Source organism: Salvelinus alpinus, chromosome 3, assembly GCF_045679555.1.
Source record: "Salvelinus alpinus chromosome 3, SLU_Salpinus.1, whole genome shotgun sequence".
Lineage (NCBI taxonomy): Eukaryota > Metazoa > Chordata > Actinopteri > Salmoniformes > Salmonidae > Salvelinus > Salvelinus alpinus.
In genome coordinates this window covers 57,484,473-57,501,847 of record NC_092088.1, presented here as the reverse complement: position 1 = coordinate 57,501,847, position 17,375 = coordinate 57,484,473, and the positions used below count along the sequence as shown (strand labels likewise).

The 17,375-nt window shown below is 41.7% G+C and overlaps 1 protein-coding gene across 2 annotated transcripts in view; it reads left to right on the top strand.

Annotated features, from left to right (window-relative positions):
- The first annotated feature begins 504 nt into the window (after nt 1-504).
- LOC139570995 (echinoderm microtubule-associated protein-like 6) overlaps nt 505-17,375 on the top strand; it is an 86,887-nt gene continuing 70,016 nt past the window's right edge. For both annotated transcript variants that reach the window (XM_071393421.1, XM_071393419.1), the window contains exon 1: nt 505-1,869. In XM_071393421.1, coding sequence (XP_071249522.1) covers nt 1,673-1,869 — 197 coding nt within the window. In that variant the 5' untranslated portion in view covers nt 505-1,672. The remainder of the gene's footprint in view (nt 1,870-17,375) is intronic.

The window sequence follows — 17,375 nt, the reverse complement described above, 5'->3', positions numbered from 1 at the left end:
CATGTGTGTTGAGAACTCCCTTTGGTTCAACTCTCTCCAATTTGATAAGTCCTGATATTAATATTATTCAAGCTAAATTATTACATCCACTTTAGTTTCCTATTCGCGATTGAACTCCAATATCATCTACTATCCAACTTGTTACAAAAAACATTTATCAGTTGTTATTCGATTCAGTCAGTTCCTATTCAGTGTAATGCCTTTATTTTAATTAGGGCCTAAAATGTTCATGATTAAATCAAAGTAAATTTCTATCATATGAATTTACTCAATTATTGCTGATCGTAGAGCTGCCATTCTGTTTTCATAGCTAACCGATGTATTGTTGTTTCTTTAGGTCTTCAGGACCTTGGATAGCGCTTTAGCACTGCTGACTGGTAGTTGTAGTTTTCAATGTTTTGGACCAATGAGAGAGGGGATGCCACAGACATAAATACATCAATACCCATAAACCCGTGCAGCTGGCCGCTTAACGTCGGCGGCAGGGCAGGGGTGGCTCGCAGAGCGACGTGGTAATAGCATTTCGAAAATAGAGAGGGGCTGTTCTGAAAAATATTACGCTAAATACTTGATGGGGAAAGTCTCCATTACGTTACTACATTAATATTAATACGGAATGAATAACACAGTACTAGACCTCTGCTCAGTTTTCCACCCCGGTTTATGATAGGCATCGCCTGTCATTCGCCCATATGAGTAATACGCTTCTGTCGCTTGCCGCCCGGAATCCCTATTTTCATCAATCCATTTGAGATGCGGGAGATGCGACGGAGTCGCGCGGTGAGCGACTGTGTTTTGAAACCCATAGATTGTTTGCCTCTGCACGGAAGTTATCATATAAATAGCATTTTGGGGCGCCTTCACTCTGACAGCGGCGAACCAGCTGTGGCTGTCAGACAGTTTGCACCTTGTCGGAGTGATTTGCAGTGAAAATCCGTAATTCCTCACAATACTTCGACTCTTGGATTTACTTCAACCAGATTTGTCAATTGACGACAGACAGATTGAATGTTCGCCCTATTTTTCTACGTGTTTGTTTGATTAAAATGTTTAGTTGTTAGTTATTGTCTTGGGAATTGTATAAAACCGTAGTAACTATGGCTGGTGTTACAGTTGAGGAATAGTGTCCGGATTATATTTCAGCAGCAGCCGAATCCTCTAGCAGTTGTGTTCATTTGCTGTTTGTTTATTTGGCCAGTTCTTCTGTTTTCGTTGTCATTTGAAAAGGAACCCATTTTAAATACATATAAAATAGCATTTAATGTGGAGTAAATTAACTTTAGTAAGACATAATGGTAAGAGTGATTTTTTTTATTTTTATGATGATGATGAAAATAATGCATTAATTCGCAGTCTCTAAGAGTAGCCTAACATAGTAACCATTCAGGCAACACAGTTTTTAAAAGCAAAAATTATGAATAGATCTGAGGTGTGTGGTGTCGTGTCCTTGCTGGTGTTTCTTCAAAACGCAATGTGCACATCTGCTGTAGAATGCGGGAATTCATTTTAAAATCGATAGCCTAGACTACAGGAAAATGTCATCTGTTAGGATTTTTCTAATTTTATCAGTGAGTTTTCCATGAACTTTGCATATGCATGTCTGCGGTCCGTGTTGTCGTGTAGCCTACTTTAGAGTGGAATAATTCACAAAACAAACAAGTTGTCAAATATAATGGCGGATCGGACTGCTCCGCGTTGCCAATTGAGATTAGAATGGATCTACGGGTACAGAGGGCATCAATGCCGAAACAACCTGTACTACACCGCTGGGAAAGAAGTGGTCTATTTCGTGGCTGGAGTCGGCGTGGTTTACAATACCAGAGAACACACTCAGAAGTTTTACCTGGGTCACAACGATGACATTATAAGGTGAGTGTTACTTGGAATGTATCGCTTTACCTATAGTCAGAGAACACCAACAAGTATGTCGTAAAATGCGTACAAAATGCGCACAAATGTAAAATATGTGTAAATTCAAATCAAAGTTTTTGTCGCATACACAAATTTGCAGATGTTATCCCAGGTGCAGCTAAATGCTTCTAGCTCCAAAAGTGCAGTAATGCATAGCAATACAAAACAATACACACATAATCCAAAAAGTAAAAAGAAAGAAATGAAGAAATATCAGAATGAACAATGTCAGTGTCCAGAGTAAAAATATAGTCCTATATATATAATGGTGTGTAAAGACTGTATGGATATTATATGAATAGAAAAGGTGTGTACAGCAGTAGTTATATAGGAGGATCCATGACTAGAATACAGTATATACATATAAAATGGGTAAAACAGTATGTTAACATTATTAAAATGACCAGTGTTCATTGACTATGTACATAGGGCAGCAGTCTCTAAGGTGCAAGGTAGAGTACCTGCTGGTTGCTAAGTGACTACGGTTCACATAGCTGATCAACTTTAAAACATAACATTTCCTCGGTCCCTCTCTTAGCCAGTTATCAAAATCACATCCACATTTTATTGAATCTGTGGATCTCAATGAATTGCTTAATTAAAGCAATAAATTGACTCATGGCATCACTCCAATGTTGCTCTGTCCAGTGGCCATGTGAGCCGTCACTGTGCAGATGTAATGTGTAGCCTCGCCTGTCCAGAGAGTCTATAACCTGAGGGAGTCATTGCAAGAATTCTATTCACAGAGATCATACTATTTGTACTATGACTTTCCTTAGATCTCTCATCACGTCTACCTATGTCAAAACAGCCATTTCAGTGCCACCAGTTGGTGGACAGCTCCTTGCTCATTGAGTCAGCCACCATGATGATTTGAAAGCATGGAGCTGGCCCACAGTTCCTCACTCCAATAGTTATTCAAGTGCCAAAAAGTCCCTTAAAAGCTCTTGTCTCCCTTGAATGCCTGCAACTACAGCAGCAGTGCCCCCTGTAAAAGCACACACTGGAGAGAGGTTGAGGCTAGGGGATGTGTGAAATGTATAGTTCTTGGTTCTGTATGCAAATATAGTATTTTTTTGAGAGCATGAGCTGGCAGTGCAGATGGTCTTTGTTGTGGCTCAGCGATAGCAAGCCAAGCTGGTGCCAGCAAACCACAGTAACAACCCAAACACAAACATGATCATCCCTGGTCTGTAGTTGTCCTCAGTCATGCTTGAAACTACAAGGCTCACTGCAAAGCCACTGTTCTTAGCTAGTCAATGCAAAGTCCTCCTCAGGTCACAGAGCACAATCAAACTGGTTGAGGCCTACAGTACTGGTGAGATTGTAACACCAATCCATCCCCATCCACTTTGGTTACAATAACATTTTAGTCATTTAGCAGACTCTCTTATCCAGGGCGACTTACAGGAGCAATCAGGGTTAAGTGCCTTGCTCAAGGGCACTTCGACATATTTTTCACCTAGTCGGCTCATGGATTCTAAATAGCGACATTTCGGTTACTGGCCCAACGCTCCTAACCGCTAGGCTACCAGCCTTGTTGAAAAGGTTTTAAATAGTGCACTGTTATTTCTCTCCAGTCTGTCAGGGAATCATTCTACTGCAGACACATTATCACAGTCGTTGTATTGATGGATTAGGTCTGTAATTGCGCCAGTCATATTGATTAATTAAATCCATGTTGGGCCTATAATTTCTGAAAAAAGGCCTTTTCAGTGGACACTCCCTGCTGTTGAACAGTTATTACATGTCTCCATGGCCAGGACTGAACAAAAAAAAACTGTGATTTGTAACACAATTGGGCCTACTCCCCTTCAGAAATATATAGATCTAGATATAGTGGATTTGTTTAGTGAGGCACTTTTATTGAATAGGTCATTAAAACTTGTTTATGCCTGTTACACATTCTCTAGTCATACATGTCAGTCACTCAATATTGAGGGTAGCTGGAGCACTGGACCCAGATGCTCTGGGAAACCATTGAAACAGCCAGAACCTGAACTCAGAGAGACCCCATTGCATGATCAATGGATGTGATTAATTATAACATCCAGTATACAGATCAACTTCATCTACACAGAAGTGTTGGTACCTTTCCCATGTTTCGGAAAGAGCTGGAAAGCCTATTTCGATGTACCATGTTAAATGTGCTACTTCATGTTATTTCCATGTAGCCTAAAATACTTTAAGTTTTATCTCAAAATCTGTGAGTGATATACAAGTATTGCGGATTTCTCCAAACGGGGCCTCACGAGTGGCGCAGCGGTCTAAGGCACTGCTTGAGGCATGAGGCATCACTACCGACTCCTTGTGGTGAGCCGGGCGCCTGCAGGCTAACTTCAGTCGTCAGTTGAATGGTGTTTCCTCTGGCACATTGCTGCGGCTGGCTTCTGGGTTAAACGGGCGGGTGTAAAGAAGTGCGGTTTGGAGGGTCATGTTTCGGAGGACGCTTGACTTGACCTTTGCCTCTCCCGAGCCCGTTGAGGTGATGAGACAAGAATTGGATATCGTAATTGGATATCATGAAATTGGGGAGATAAAGTGGGTAAAATACCCCGAAAAATGTTTAACAGGAAAGAAAGAACACAATTAGCACCTAGCATCATTAAGACTACCTTCAAGTTGAGCTACCCGTTTAACCAAAGTCGCCATGCGTCAATAAATTGCAGTATGTAGTTGTAATGTGATTACAGCATATTGCATTATCTACTCTGGACTGCCTTGGCTTTGTCACAAGGGCCTATCAGAGCTTTCCCTGTGGTGTGTCAATGGCCATTTTCTGGTCTTTTACTACATGGATTTTCTGTGCTCTAGACCAATGGTCCCCAAACTTTTTATAGTCCCTTACCCCTTCAAGCATTCAACCTCCAGCTGCATACCCTTTCTAGCACCAGAGTCAGCGCACTCTCAATTGTTGTTTTTTGCCATAATTGTAAGCCTGCCACACACACACTATACGATACATTTATTAAACATAAGAATGAGTGTGTGTTTTTGTCACAACCCGGCTTGTGGGAAGTGACAATGAGCTCTTATAGGACCAAGGCACAAATAGTAATATAATAATAATCAATAATTTTGCTCATTATTTAACCATCTCACATATAAAACCTTATTTGTTAATCGAAAATTGTGAATAACTCACCACAGATTAATGAGAAGGGTGTGCTTGAAAGGATGCACATAACGCTGCAATGTTGGGTTGTATTGGAGAAAGTCTCAGGCTTAAATCATTTTCCACACACAGTCTGTGCCTGTATTTCGTTTTCATGCTAGTGATGGCCCGAGAATCCACTCTCACATAGGTATGTGGTTGCAAAGGGCATCAGTGTCTTAACAGCGCGATTTGCCATAGCAGGATACTCTGAACGCAGCCCAATCCATAAAACTGGCAGTGGCTTCTGATTAAATTAATTTTTTAATTTTTTATTTATTTTTTATTTTTTTTATCCCCTTTTCTCCCCAATTTTCGTGGTATCCAATCGCCAGTAATTACTATCTTGTCTCATCGCTACAACTCCCGTACGGGCTCGGGAGAGACGAAGGTCGAAAGTCATGCGTCCTCCGAAGCACAACCCAACCAAGCCGCACTGCTTCTTAACACAGCGCGCCTCCAACCCGGAAGCCAGCCGCACCAATGTGTCGGAGGAAACACCGTGCACCCGCCCCCCTCAGTTAGCGCGCACTGCGCCCGGCCCGCCACAGGAGTCGCTGGAGCGCGATGAGACAAGGATATCCCTACCGGCCAAACCCTCCCCAACCCGGACGACGCCAAGCCAATTGTGCGTCGCCCCACGGACCTCCCGGTCGCGGCCGGCTGCGACAGAGCCTGGGCGCGAACCCAGACTCTGGTGGCGCAGCATAGCACTGCGATGCAGTGCTCTAGACCACTGCGCCACCCGGGAGGCCCTAAATTAAATTTTCACAGAATAGCATGAAAGACATAACGAATCCAGTTGTTTGTGTAATCCGTTTCGGGAAAGTACCTGCGTAATTGTGCACACAACTCACTCAGGTGCTTCGCTATATCACATTTGACATTGTCCGTAAGCTTGAGTTCATTTGCACGCAAAAAAATCATACAATGATGGAAAGACCTGTGTGTTGTCCTTGTTAATGCAGACAGAGAAGAGCTCCAACATCTTAATCATAGCCTCAATTTTGTCCCGCACATTGAATATAGTTGCGGAGAGTCCCTGAAATCCTAGATTCTGATCATTCAGGCGAGAAAAAACATCACCCAGATGGGCCAGTCGTGTGAGAAACTCGTCATCATGCAAGTGGCCAGACAAGTGAAAATTATGGTCAGTAAAGAAAACTTTAAGCTCGCCTCTCAATTTAAAAAAACATGTCAATACTTTGTCCCTTGATAACCAGCGCACTTCTGTATGTTGTAAAAGCGTTACATGGTCACTGCCCATATCATTGCATAGTGCAGAAAATACACAAGAGTTCAGGGGCCTTGCTTTAACAAAGTTAACAATTTTTTCACTGTAGTGTCCAAAACGTCTTTCAAGCTGTCAGGCATTTCCTTGGCAGCAAGAGCCTCTCGGTGGATGCTGCAGTGTACCCAAGTGGCGTCGGGAGCAACTGCTTGCACGCACGTTACCACTCCACTATGTCTCCCTGTCATGGCTTTTGCGCCATTAATTGTTTCAAAACATCTCCTGCCATGTCACTGATGCGTCGTGAAACAGTGTTGTTTTTTGGGCCTTTTTCCCCCAGCATTGTCCCAGCCATATCCGCGGCAGCAGGAAGAATGAAGTCTTCCACAATAGTATGGGGCTTGCCTGTCCTAGCCACTCGGTAGCTCACCATATAAGACGCTTCTAGCCCCTTCTTATTAATGGTACATTATCTGTTGCTTTTATACATGGCTTACTACTCGAAAGTCATCATAATTCTCGCTCAAAAAACTCCAGTGACTTATTTTCAAATTGGCATGTTTTGTTTCTAAATGTCTGCGCAAGAGTGAAGGTTTCATCGAGTTGTGAGATATTACTTTTGCACATATAACACACTGTGGCTGAGGAAATGTGAATCACGTTTTTATTTGGCGTACCTCCGATGGCATTGCGCGTACCCCTGGGAGTTTGGGAATACCTGCTCTACGCCTTCTTTACAGTTAGGTAAAGAAACATTTTCATGTTGTCCTTGGTGTTACTTTGCTAAGACATTCTCAAGATCAACATCCTCTTTAGAATCATGGAATGAGGACCCAGAGTGAGTTAAGATGTCATTAAATCAGACCTACTTTGTGCCACAGCTCCATGAAGGCTGAAGGGGTTTACACAGTCACAAGTTTCCGGAGTTTCACTATCTTGAACTCACACAGGGTGCAGTTATTTTAGAAGTACCCTCTGGCATCATCTCAACAGAGGCAGAAGTCTCCCCACTGACTTTGATTGCTTTCAACTATGAATATGAAGAGGAAGAGAAAGCATTGAGCTTATATGATTGACATGTACAGGTAAATAAATGAGTGTTATTATCCTGTGGGACCATCGTCTTGAAACAGGCCTTAATGGCCTCTTAAATCTCCACCCAATACAGCCAGAAGAGGACTGGCCACCCCTCGGTGCCTGGTTCCTCTCTAGGTTTCTTCCTAGGTTCCTGCCTTCTAAGGAGTTTTTCCAAGCCACTGTGCTTCTACATCTGCATTGTTTGTTCTTTGGGGTCTGAGGCTGGGTATCGGTAAAGCGCTTTGTGACAACTGCTGATATAAAAAGGACATAAAATAGATTGGATTTATTGATTGACCCGTTTGCATTGAGTGCATCTGAAAGTGAAATGTATCAGGCTGTTGAAAAGATGGCTTGTGGGTGGGGGTGATGAGGTTCATGTATGTGTGTCCCTGTGTCATTGTATATGTGTGTGCATGCAGATGGTGTCTATACTCCTGCCTGTGTTTCCACATCTGTGCATTTGTGTGTGTCCATGCAGGCAGATCCGTTTTTGCAGAAGGATGGTTAGGGAGTCATTATAGGAATACCAATAATGTACCCCCTGCTCCATGGCTTGTACACGTCACATGCATTCTCAATATCACAGTACATACACACAGCACCTTAAGGTCGTTTCCTTTTTCCAATTTGAGCTCCACGTTATTATTTCTTGGTGTAGGGATGTGCTGCTGTCTGTCTGCTGCCTACTCTAATTGAAGTTGAATTGAAGTCTGGTCCTCACACTGTGATTGGCTACGTGGTCTCAAGTTAACCCCTACCTCAGGACTCTTATTTTCAAGAGGACACACTCCAGTGTCCTCTATGAGAGGCTTTAGAATTACCCAGCCACTTTCAGTACTATTTCAGACCTAATCTCCTTTTCCCCATGTACCCTTGCAACAAAATAGTCACCATTGTAGTTGCCTTTATCCAAATCTCTTGTGGACAGACTACGTAAACACATCTGACCAAATTACGACAGATTTTAGTTCTGTGTTAACCGAGATTACCTTTACCCTCATGCTGTGGTACTGTGTATGATGTGACACAGAGACACCCAGTGTTGGAGTCAGTGATGGGCACAGTACAAAATGATGTATAATTACAGTGGTTTTAAGGTCAACGGGTTCTTGAATGCTCTCCATCTAAACAGCTGTATCCTTAAGGTAATACCAACGTATGGAGATCAAATCAAAGTTTATTTGTCACGTGCACCGAACACAACAGGTGTAGATAGACCTTACAGTGAAATGCTTACTTACAGGCTCTAACCAATAGTGCAAAAAAGGTATTAGGTGAACAATAGGTAGGTAAGGAAATAAAACAACAGTAAAAAGACAGGCTATATACAGTAGCGAGGCTATAAAAGTAGCGAGGCTACATACAGACATGCATGCCCTTGGCAGATACAAAAGGGCAATCAAAAAAGGGAAGAAAAAAAGCTCTTGCTAAACTCACAGGTTCAGTTGTGAGTTATTCTTATGTGTCTTTCTGTCTGGAAGTCACTAGTGCTTGTGACCCTGGCTGGTGTGTTTCACAGTGTCGTACCCTTGGCTGGCGTCCCCTGCCTGGCCCCGGACGGGCTGTGCCACTGCTTCCTCTCATGCTCTGGTTCTCTGTCCTCCCTCTGCTGTCCCATTTCCGTCAGTGCTGCAGGGCAGAACCCGGCTCCGGATGCATCTGTCACTGCCAGCCAGACAGAAGTAGGAAGAACCGGGTCACAACCACACTTTCATACAGCCCTTTCATGCTCAGACAAGCAAGTCTTTAAACTAGACCTTTACATTCACACACTCCACAGTCTAGTCTTGAAGGGTGGCTGGTAGCCTAGCGGTTAGAGTGTTGGGCCAGAACCAAAGGGTTGCTGGTTCAACTATCTGAGCCGACATGGCGAAAAATCTGCCGATGTGCCCTTGAGCAAGGCACTTAACCCTAATTTGCTACAGGTGTGCTGTACTACTATGGCTGAACCTGTAAAACAACACATTTCATTGCATCTATCTGGTGTATGTGACAATCATTATTGACATTTATTTATTTATTTTTTTGCCAAATGTTTATATAGCCTAGTCAAAAGCTATTGCAACTATTTTACAACTTATCAACCAGCTGGAATCTTACACCAGGACGTCATTCAATTACGCTAGTGCAATGACATGGTTGATTACATTTGTTTTATGTCGTATCACTGATTGAAAAGGCTAGTAGTGAAAATACAAAGACCCCGTCAACCTCTCTCCCACCACTGCCCCATCCTGTCTCCTCCTCATGACCTTTGCATACATTACTGAGGCTGACTGGGACACCACAATATCAGCTTTATTAGAAAGAGCATGCTGAGTTTGGGAGATGGGCACGGATTGCCGATGGTGTGTGTCTTTGTGTGTGGGGGGGGGGGGGGGCTGGTGTCATTAATCAGGGTTAATGACTGGATCAGAGGCGGACGGATAGCTGCTCCCATGATGCTCCATTAACACCAGGCTGGGCTCTAAGTGCTCCTGATTTCACGGAGCTGAAGACTTCAAATGAGCCGCTGACCTTTACTGCCTCTAGAATATGGAGTCCTTTGAAAAATAGGTGGGTGGATAGGGAAAGAAAATGTGTAGTCATAGAATTTTCTCTCAGTGGTAATGCATGTTTTCTTTTATGTTAATTGGACTTGATAATGATTGGTAATGCTACAGTATATTAAAACATGATTTAATAAAAGGTGCTGGGATATTCCATTGGTTGTCTGTGTAGCTGGGCCCAGCTGTCTCACAAACACACATTGTAACTGCATGGGTGATTATGACAACATATTGATTGCGTTGATGACACATCGATGATGTACTTTGTTGACACATAGATTGTCTTGTTGACACACTGCTCCGCCAAGACACACATTCATATCATATGGCTACAGGTTCATCTGCCTCACCTGATGCCCATTCTGGTGGGAAGCTGTTATAGACCACCAAGTGCTAACAGTCAGTATCTGGATAACATGTGTGATATGTTTGATAATGTATGTGATATCAACAGAGAGTATATTTTCTGGATGATTTAAATATTGACTGGCTTTCATCAAGCTGCCCACTAAAGAAAAAGCTTCAAATTGTAACCAGTGCCTGCAACCTGGTTCAGGTTATCAGTCAACCTACCAGGGTAGGTACAAACAGCACAGAAATGAAATCATCAACATTTATTGATCACGTCTTTACTAATGCTGCATAAATATGCTTGAAAGCAGTATCTAGATCCATTGGAAGTAGTGATCACAATATAGTGGCCATATCTAGGAAAACCAATGTGTCAAAGGCTGGGCCTAATATAGTGTATAAGGGGTCATACAATAAGTTTTGTAGGGATTCCTATGTTGTTGATGTAAAGAATATTTGTTGGTCCATGGTGTGTAATGAGGAGCAAACAGACGTTGCACTTGACACATTTATGAAATTGCTTATCCCAGTTACTAATAAACATGCACCCATGTTTGTTTTGGGTGTATTAAAAACCCAGATGATGTATTCCTGCTCCTGTCTCCAAAACCTTTATACCAGCGTAACAAGCATGCTTATAGGGAAGGACATTCAACAAGCACAGCACTTACACAAATTACTGATAATTGGCTGAGAGAAATTGATGCTAAAAATATTTTGGGGGCGGTTTTGTTAGACTTCAGTGCGACTTTTGACATTATCAATCATAGTCTGCTGCTGGAAAAACATATGTGTTATGGCTTTACACCCCCTGATATATTGTGGATAAAGAGTTACCTGTCTAACAGAACAGAGGGTGTTCTTTAATGGAAGCCTCTCCAACATAATCCAGGTAGAATCAGGAATTCTCCAGGGCAGCTGTCTAGGTCCCTTACTTTTTTCCATTTTTACTAACGACATGCCACTGGCTTTGAGTAAAGCCGGTGTGTCTATGTATGCGGATGACTCAACTCTATACACGTCAACTACTACAGCAACCGAAATGACTGCAACACTTAACACAGAGCTACAGTTTATTTCAGAATGGGTGGCAAGGAATAAGTTAGTCCTAAATATTTCAAAAACTAAAAGCATTGTATTTGGGACAAATCATTCACTAAACCCTAACCCTCAACTAAATCGTGTAATAAATAATGTGGAAATTGAGCAAGTTGAGGTGAATAAACTGCTTGGAGTAACCCTGGATTCTAAACTGTCATGGTCAAAAAATATTGATACAACAGTAGCTAAGATGGGGAGAAGTCTGTCCATAATAAAGCGCCGCGCTACCTTAACAGCACTATCAACAAGGCACGTCCTACAGGCTCTAGTTTTGTCGCACCTGGACTACTGTTCAGTCGTGTGGTCAGGTGCCACAAAGAGTGACAAGAAAATTGCAATTGGCTCAGAACAGGGCAGCACGGCTGGCCTTTGGATGTAGACAGAGAGCAAACATTAATAATATGCATGTCAATCTCTCCTGGCTGAAAGTGGAGGAGAGATTGACTTCATCACTACTTGTATTTGTGAGAAGTATTGACATGTTGAAAGCACCGAGCTGTCTGTTTAAATGACTAGCACACAGCTCAGACACCCATGCATATCCCACAAGACAGGCCACCAGAGGTCTCTTCACAGTCCCCAAGTCCAGAACAGACTATGGGAGGCGCACAGTACTACACAGACATATTCATACATACACATGACAACACACGCACTATACATACACGTCCATAATAAATACAAATATATCCTGTTCAATATTTGAAGAGTTTATTAGCAAAACGCTATATCCATCAATTTTTCACATTTGTGTTTTTTCATCAGAAATTATTGCTTATGGGTACCTTCATGTATGTAAAATATTACTGTTCTCAGATTTTTAATTCATGGGTTTTACAAAATGTGTTTTTTTGCAAAACGCTAATATCCCTGAAGTTATATATTTAAACAGATACATGTCTTTCATTGAACAACCATTTGAAATGATTAGATAGTGAAATAACACACCAATCTCTTTCATAATTTCTTTAAACAAATAAAGCTAATTTACCAACATTTCTGAAAATGGATATAGCATTTTGGAATGAAACTCTTAATTTGCATCTCATTCATGCTCATGCACCATCTCAGACAGGCTTACTGTAGATCATGTCACTGCAGTGCCTTCAGAAAGTATTCACACCCCTTTACTTTTTTTGTCACTGGCCTACACACAATACCCCATAATATCAAACTGGAATTATGTTTTTCAACATTTTTACAAATGAATTTAAAAAAATTAAAAGCTGAAATGTATTGAGTCAATAAGCATTCAACCCCTTTGTTATGGCAAGCCTAAATACATTGAGTAAACATTTGCTTAACAAGTCACATAATAAGTTGCATGGACTCACTCTGTGTGCAATTTTTTGAATGACTACCTCATCTCTGTACCCCACACAGTTTCTGGAAAGGAAGGAAACCGCTATGGGATTTCACGATGAATGTCACTGATAGGAGAAAACTGATGATGGATCAACAACATTGTAGTTACTCCACAATACTAACCTAATTGACAGAGTGAAAAGATGGAAATGTGCAGAATAAAAATATTCCAAAACATGCATCCTGTTTGCCACCAGGCACTAAAGTAATATGGCAAAAAATGTGGCAAAGAAATTAACTGTTTGTCCTGAATTCAACGTCTTATGTTTGGGGCAAATCCCAATACAACAAATTACTGATTACCACTCTCCATATTTTCAAGCATAGTGGTGGCTGCATCATGTTATCAATATGCTTGTAATCATAAGAACTGGGGAGTTTCAAGATAAAAAAGAATAAATCAAATGGAGCTAAGCACAGGCAAAATCCTAAAGGAAAACCTGGGAAATTCTGCTTTCCACCCGACATTGGGAGATTAATTCACCTTTCAGTAGAACAATAACCTAAAACACAAGGCCAAATCTAAATCTGGAGTTGCTTACCAAGAAGACAGTGAATGTTCCTGAGTGGGAGAGTTACAGCTTTGACTTAAACCTACTTGAAAATCTATGGCAAGACCTGAAAATGGTTGTCTAGCAATGATCAAACAACCAATTTCACAGAACTTGAAGAATTTTGAAAAGAATATCAGCAAATGTTGCACCATCCAGGAATGGGATGCTCTTAGAGACTTACCCAGAAAGAATCACAGCTGTGATGGCCTCCCAAGTGGCGCAGTGGTCTATGGCACTGCATCTCAGTGCTAGAGGTGTCACTACAGACCCTGGTTCAATTCCAGGCTGTATACCAACCGGCTGTGATTGGGAGTCACATAGGGCGGCGCCCAATTGGCCCAGTGTGGTTAGGGTTTGGCCGGGGTAGGCCGTCATTGTAAATAAGAATTTGTTCTTAACTGACTTGCCTTGTTTAAATAAAAAATGGCTGCAAAAGGTGCTTCTACAAGGCATTGACTCAGGGGTGTGAATACTTTGTGAATGAGATATTTCTAAAAACCTGTTTTCACTTTTATTATGGGGTATTGTGTATAGATAGGCGGTGGAAAACATTTATTTAATCTATTTTGAATTCAGGCTGTAACACAAGTCAAGGGCTGTGAACACCTTCTGAAGGCTCTGTATCTCTCAGTGATTTCATGGTGTTTGCCCAGTTTTTTATTGACAATATGAAGGGAATTCTTCCTGACCACATGACCCAGGAAAATCTCAGGGCCCTAATTACAATTTGTCCTGGGCAGGTCACAAGGTCAGAAATATCCCTGGGCCCCTCTAGGCCCTAGATATTAGAACAGTAGGCCTTGGATGGTTGTTAGACAGTGAGTGGTCTGTCAGGGGGCATACTAGTGACCATCCTACTAGCACTTCAGATCTCTCACACCATGAGAAAGGACCATGCTGAGATAATGAAGTATTGTATATAGAAGCTCTGGCTTATCTAAAGGCATTCACGTGTGTAAGATGCGTGTTCACGGTTGAGCGAAGGAGTCGTCGTAACTCGTTAAAAGCTGTAGGATGTTGATGTTTCGTGCCTCTGAGGTCAAGCTATGGAGATAGTCGTCTTTTTGTAATAGTGTTGAAGTATGTAGGATTTCATTAGGTACTGTAACAGGATGTCAAAAGCCCTATTCAAGCATGTAGTCTGATCAGCCTTGTGAATACCTGTCACAGGATAATGACACCAGAGGAAATGAAGTTAAGGTCAGAATATGGCGTATCTGTAGACACAACTCTGCCACTTCATTTATTTGATCTCCACACCAAACGAGTAGTGGGTGAGTAGCATGCTAATCTCATGCTTAAATTCAAGGTCAGAATATGCATAGAGAGAGAAAGTGCATAAAAGGGGAATTACGTTCCATTTACACAGGCTTAACTCGGGTCGGAATTCCGGACAGTAGGTGAATATACCTAAGTGAGTGTCTGAGGAGTAGCTTGGGTTCCTGTTGGTTTGTACATGGCAAATCTTGACGTTGACATTCCCAGCAAACTACAGTACAGACCATCTAAGTAGGTCTTTGATCATGAAAATCCTAATGTGTCTGTTCTTCCCTGAGCACTCTGACAGAGATGCTTATCTTGCTGTGCTGAAATTGCACAGAATAATAGGCTATACAGGACTGTATTTCCATCAGGAATGTTCCACTAGTACTAGAATATTCACTGGATACCTTAGGTGTGACATCTAATAGGGAATCCTATCCACTTTGCAGGTGGTGTGATCCATTCATTATAAACGTCTGTAACATGCCGGTCATAACAGCCCAGGCTTTTTCCATAGATACTGTAATCACATACAGTATTGAGATGAATGTTTTCTGAGAGTCTTGTTAGAATGACTGATCCTCTGTTTTCCTTTGCTCTGTCTAACTTGACAGCTCTATAATATCAGTGTAATTACAGTACTCCTTCCAACACTGTCTGGTGGCAGACACTTATTGTTCTATTATTCATTAAGTGATTTAAAATGTTCGAAGGAGGAATTGCGCTCATTATAGATTAACTGAGACTATGAATGTTTTAGATTATGCCCCTTATTGCAGAATTTCCATTGATAATCGGTTATATTTCCTGCTCCTCGTATAAAATATGCTGTATCAAATCAAATCAAGCTTTATTTTTACAGCACATTTCAGACATGGAATGCAACTCAATGTGCTTCACAGAAAGAAAAAAGAAAAAAGAAAAAAAAATGAAAATAAAAGCTGAAATATTTACTACACAACAAACATAAGATAATAAACCCCCCCCCCCCCCCCCCTTATGTTCTCTGGCAGGCTATTCCAGAGGCTGGGGCCATATTACTGTAACTAAAGGCTGTCACTCCATGCCTCTTGGTGCTAGGCTTTGGGCGATTGTTAAAAGGCCAGTGCCAGAGGACCTAAGGGACCTACTGGGTACATAACTTAAAAGCATGTCTGACGTGTATTGGGGTGCACAATCGTGGATTGATTTAAAAACCAATAGAAACTCACAGGCAGCCGGTGCAAAGACCTTAAAACCGGTGTAATGTGTGCTCTCCGTCTGGTCTTGGTCAGTACCCGTGCAGCAGCACTCTTTATTATGTAGCCATTAGTACAGTGCTCAACGAATGACACTCAATGAATACCTTTTCACAATGAGTTTGTCTAGCTATGTTTCTTGAGTCTTTTTGTCTCTTGACTGAGCTATCGCTGTAAGGCAACCATCTTCCTCAGGAGCAGAGGGATGTATTGAATCTTCTGAGGAAACACAAACAAAGCATCATTTCATTTTCTTCTGTTTATCTCCCCTCTGCCCTCCAAACCCTATTGAATCATTTATAAATGGGGTTATTGCTTTTTACCGTGAAAACCAGCCTCTTGGCGGAGTCCCTTTCTGCTGTTTTTAGCCTGAGCTGATTTCGTGGCAGCTATGAATAGCCGGGGTGATATTGCTATCGTTTTAGTGGAGCAGATGGTGGTTGTCCCGGGGACACAGGCTTCCAGGAGAGGAACTCACACTAATTATGAGAGGGCAAGATTACAGGAGAGTCAGACTGACATCACGAGCAGGGTGGGGGGTCAGGGAAGGGTCAGAGGAAAGAAGGAGTGGTACGGTTGTAGAGTGGATGGGTAATGCATTAGCAGTGTAGGTTGGATGAGTGTTAAGGTGAATGCTAAGTAGACCTAGGTGCCTGTTCGAGGGGGGTGAGCGGTTGCAGTGAGATGTAGGGTTATTGTTTAGGTCATTAAGAGATTGTAGGTTATCACATCAGTGAAAATTGAGGAGTTTATACGCAATTTTGGTACATTTGCATTTTTTCATCTGAAATGAATGCTCATTGGTCCCTTTCTATGTGTATGAATCATGGCTGTTCTCATGCTTTTAAAACATTTGACTTTAGATGTGCTTTAAAATGTGTGTTTTTTTGTTGCTAAAAGTGATATCCGACACTTGTTTCATACTAAAATGCACTATATCCAGAGCCATGTATTTAGAGAGTTGGGCTATTGAGGTTTCTGCATTATGATACATTTACATGACACTGCAACATTCTATGGCTGTTCAATTGTAAGTTTCTCTAAATATTTTTTCCACACTTAGGAACGTAATCAGATCCCTATTTTATTCATTTAACCCCTGGCTTAGTCAGCCGGATGTGTTGATTGACAGCTGCCACTCTCAGCTGTTTGTGCTGGCTAGCTAGCGTCATGTTAGGCTTTGTGCGCGTGTGTGTCGTGGAACTTTTGAGTATGGATCCTTTTGACAGTTTATTGGAGCCTGTGATATCTGTTCCTGTTGGACTAAAGAGGAACAATTCTAAACAAGGAGAGATCCAGTGACACTCAGGTGAAGGGGAACAACCTAGGCTAATAGCCTACCGGCTGCAAACATACAGCGGGCTGTGTCACTCCAACAATAGGAATAAATCCATCCTTTCAATATCCTTATTAGTCCTTAAATCATTACCTAAAGTGTATATAATCAAACTCAAAAAGCTTCCCTTGATTTATCCTAACAGAAAACCTGTAACCCCCCATAAAATTGTTCAAAAAATTGCTTAAATTACCAAAAAGAAAACATTTTATACACTGCTCACCCTCTGCATAGGCTACAAT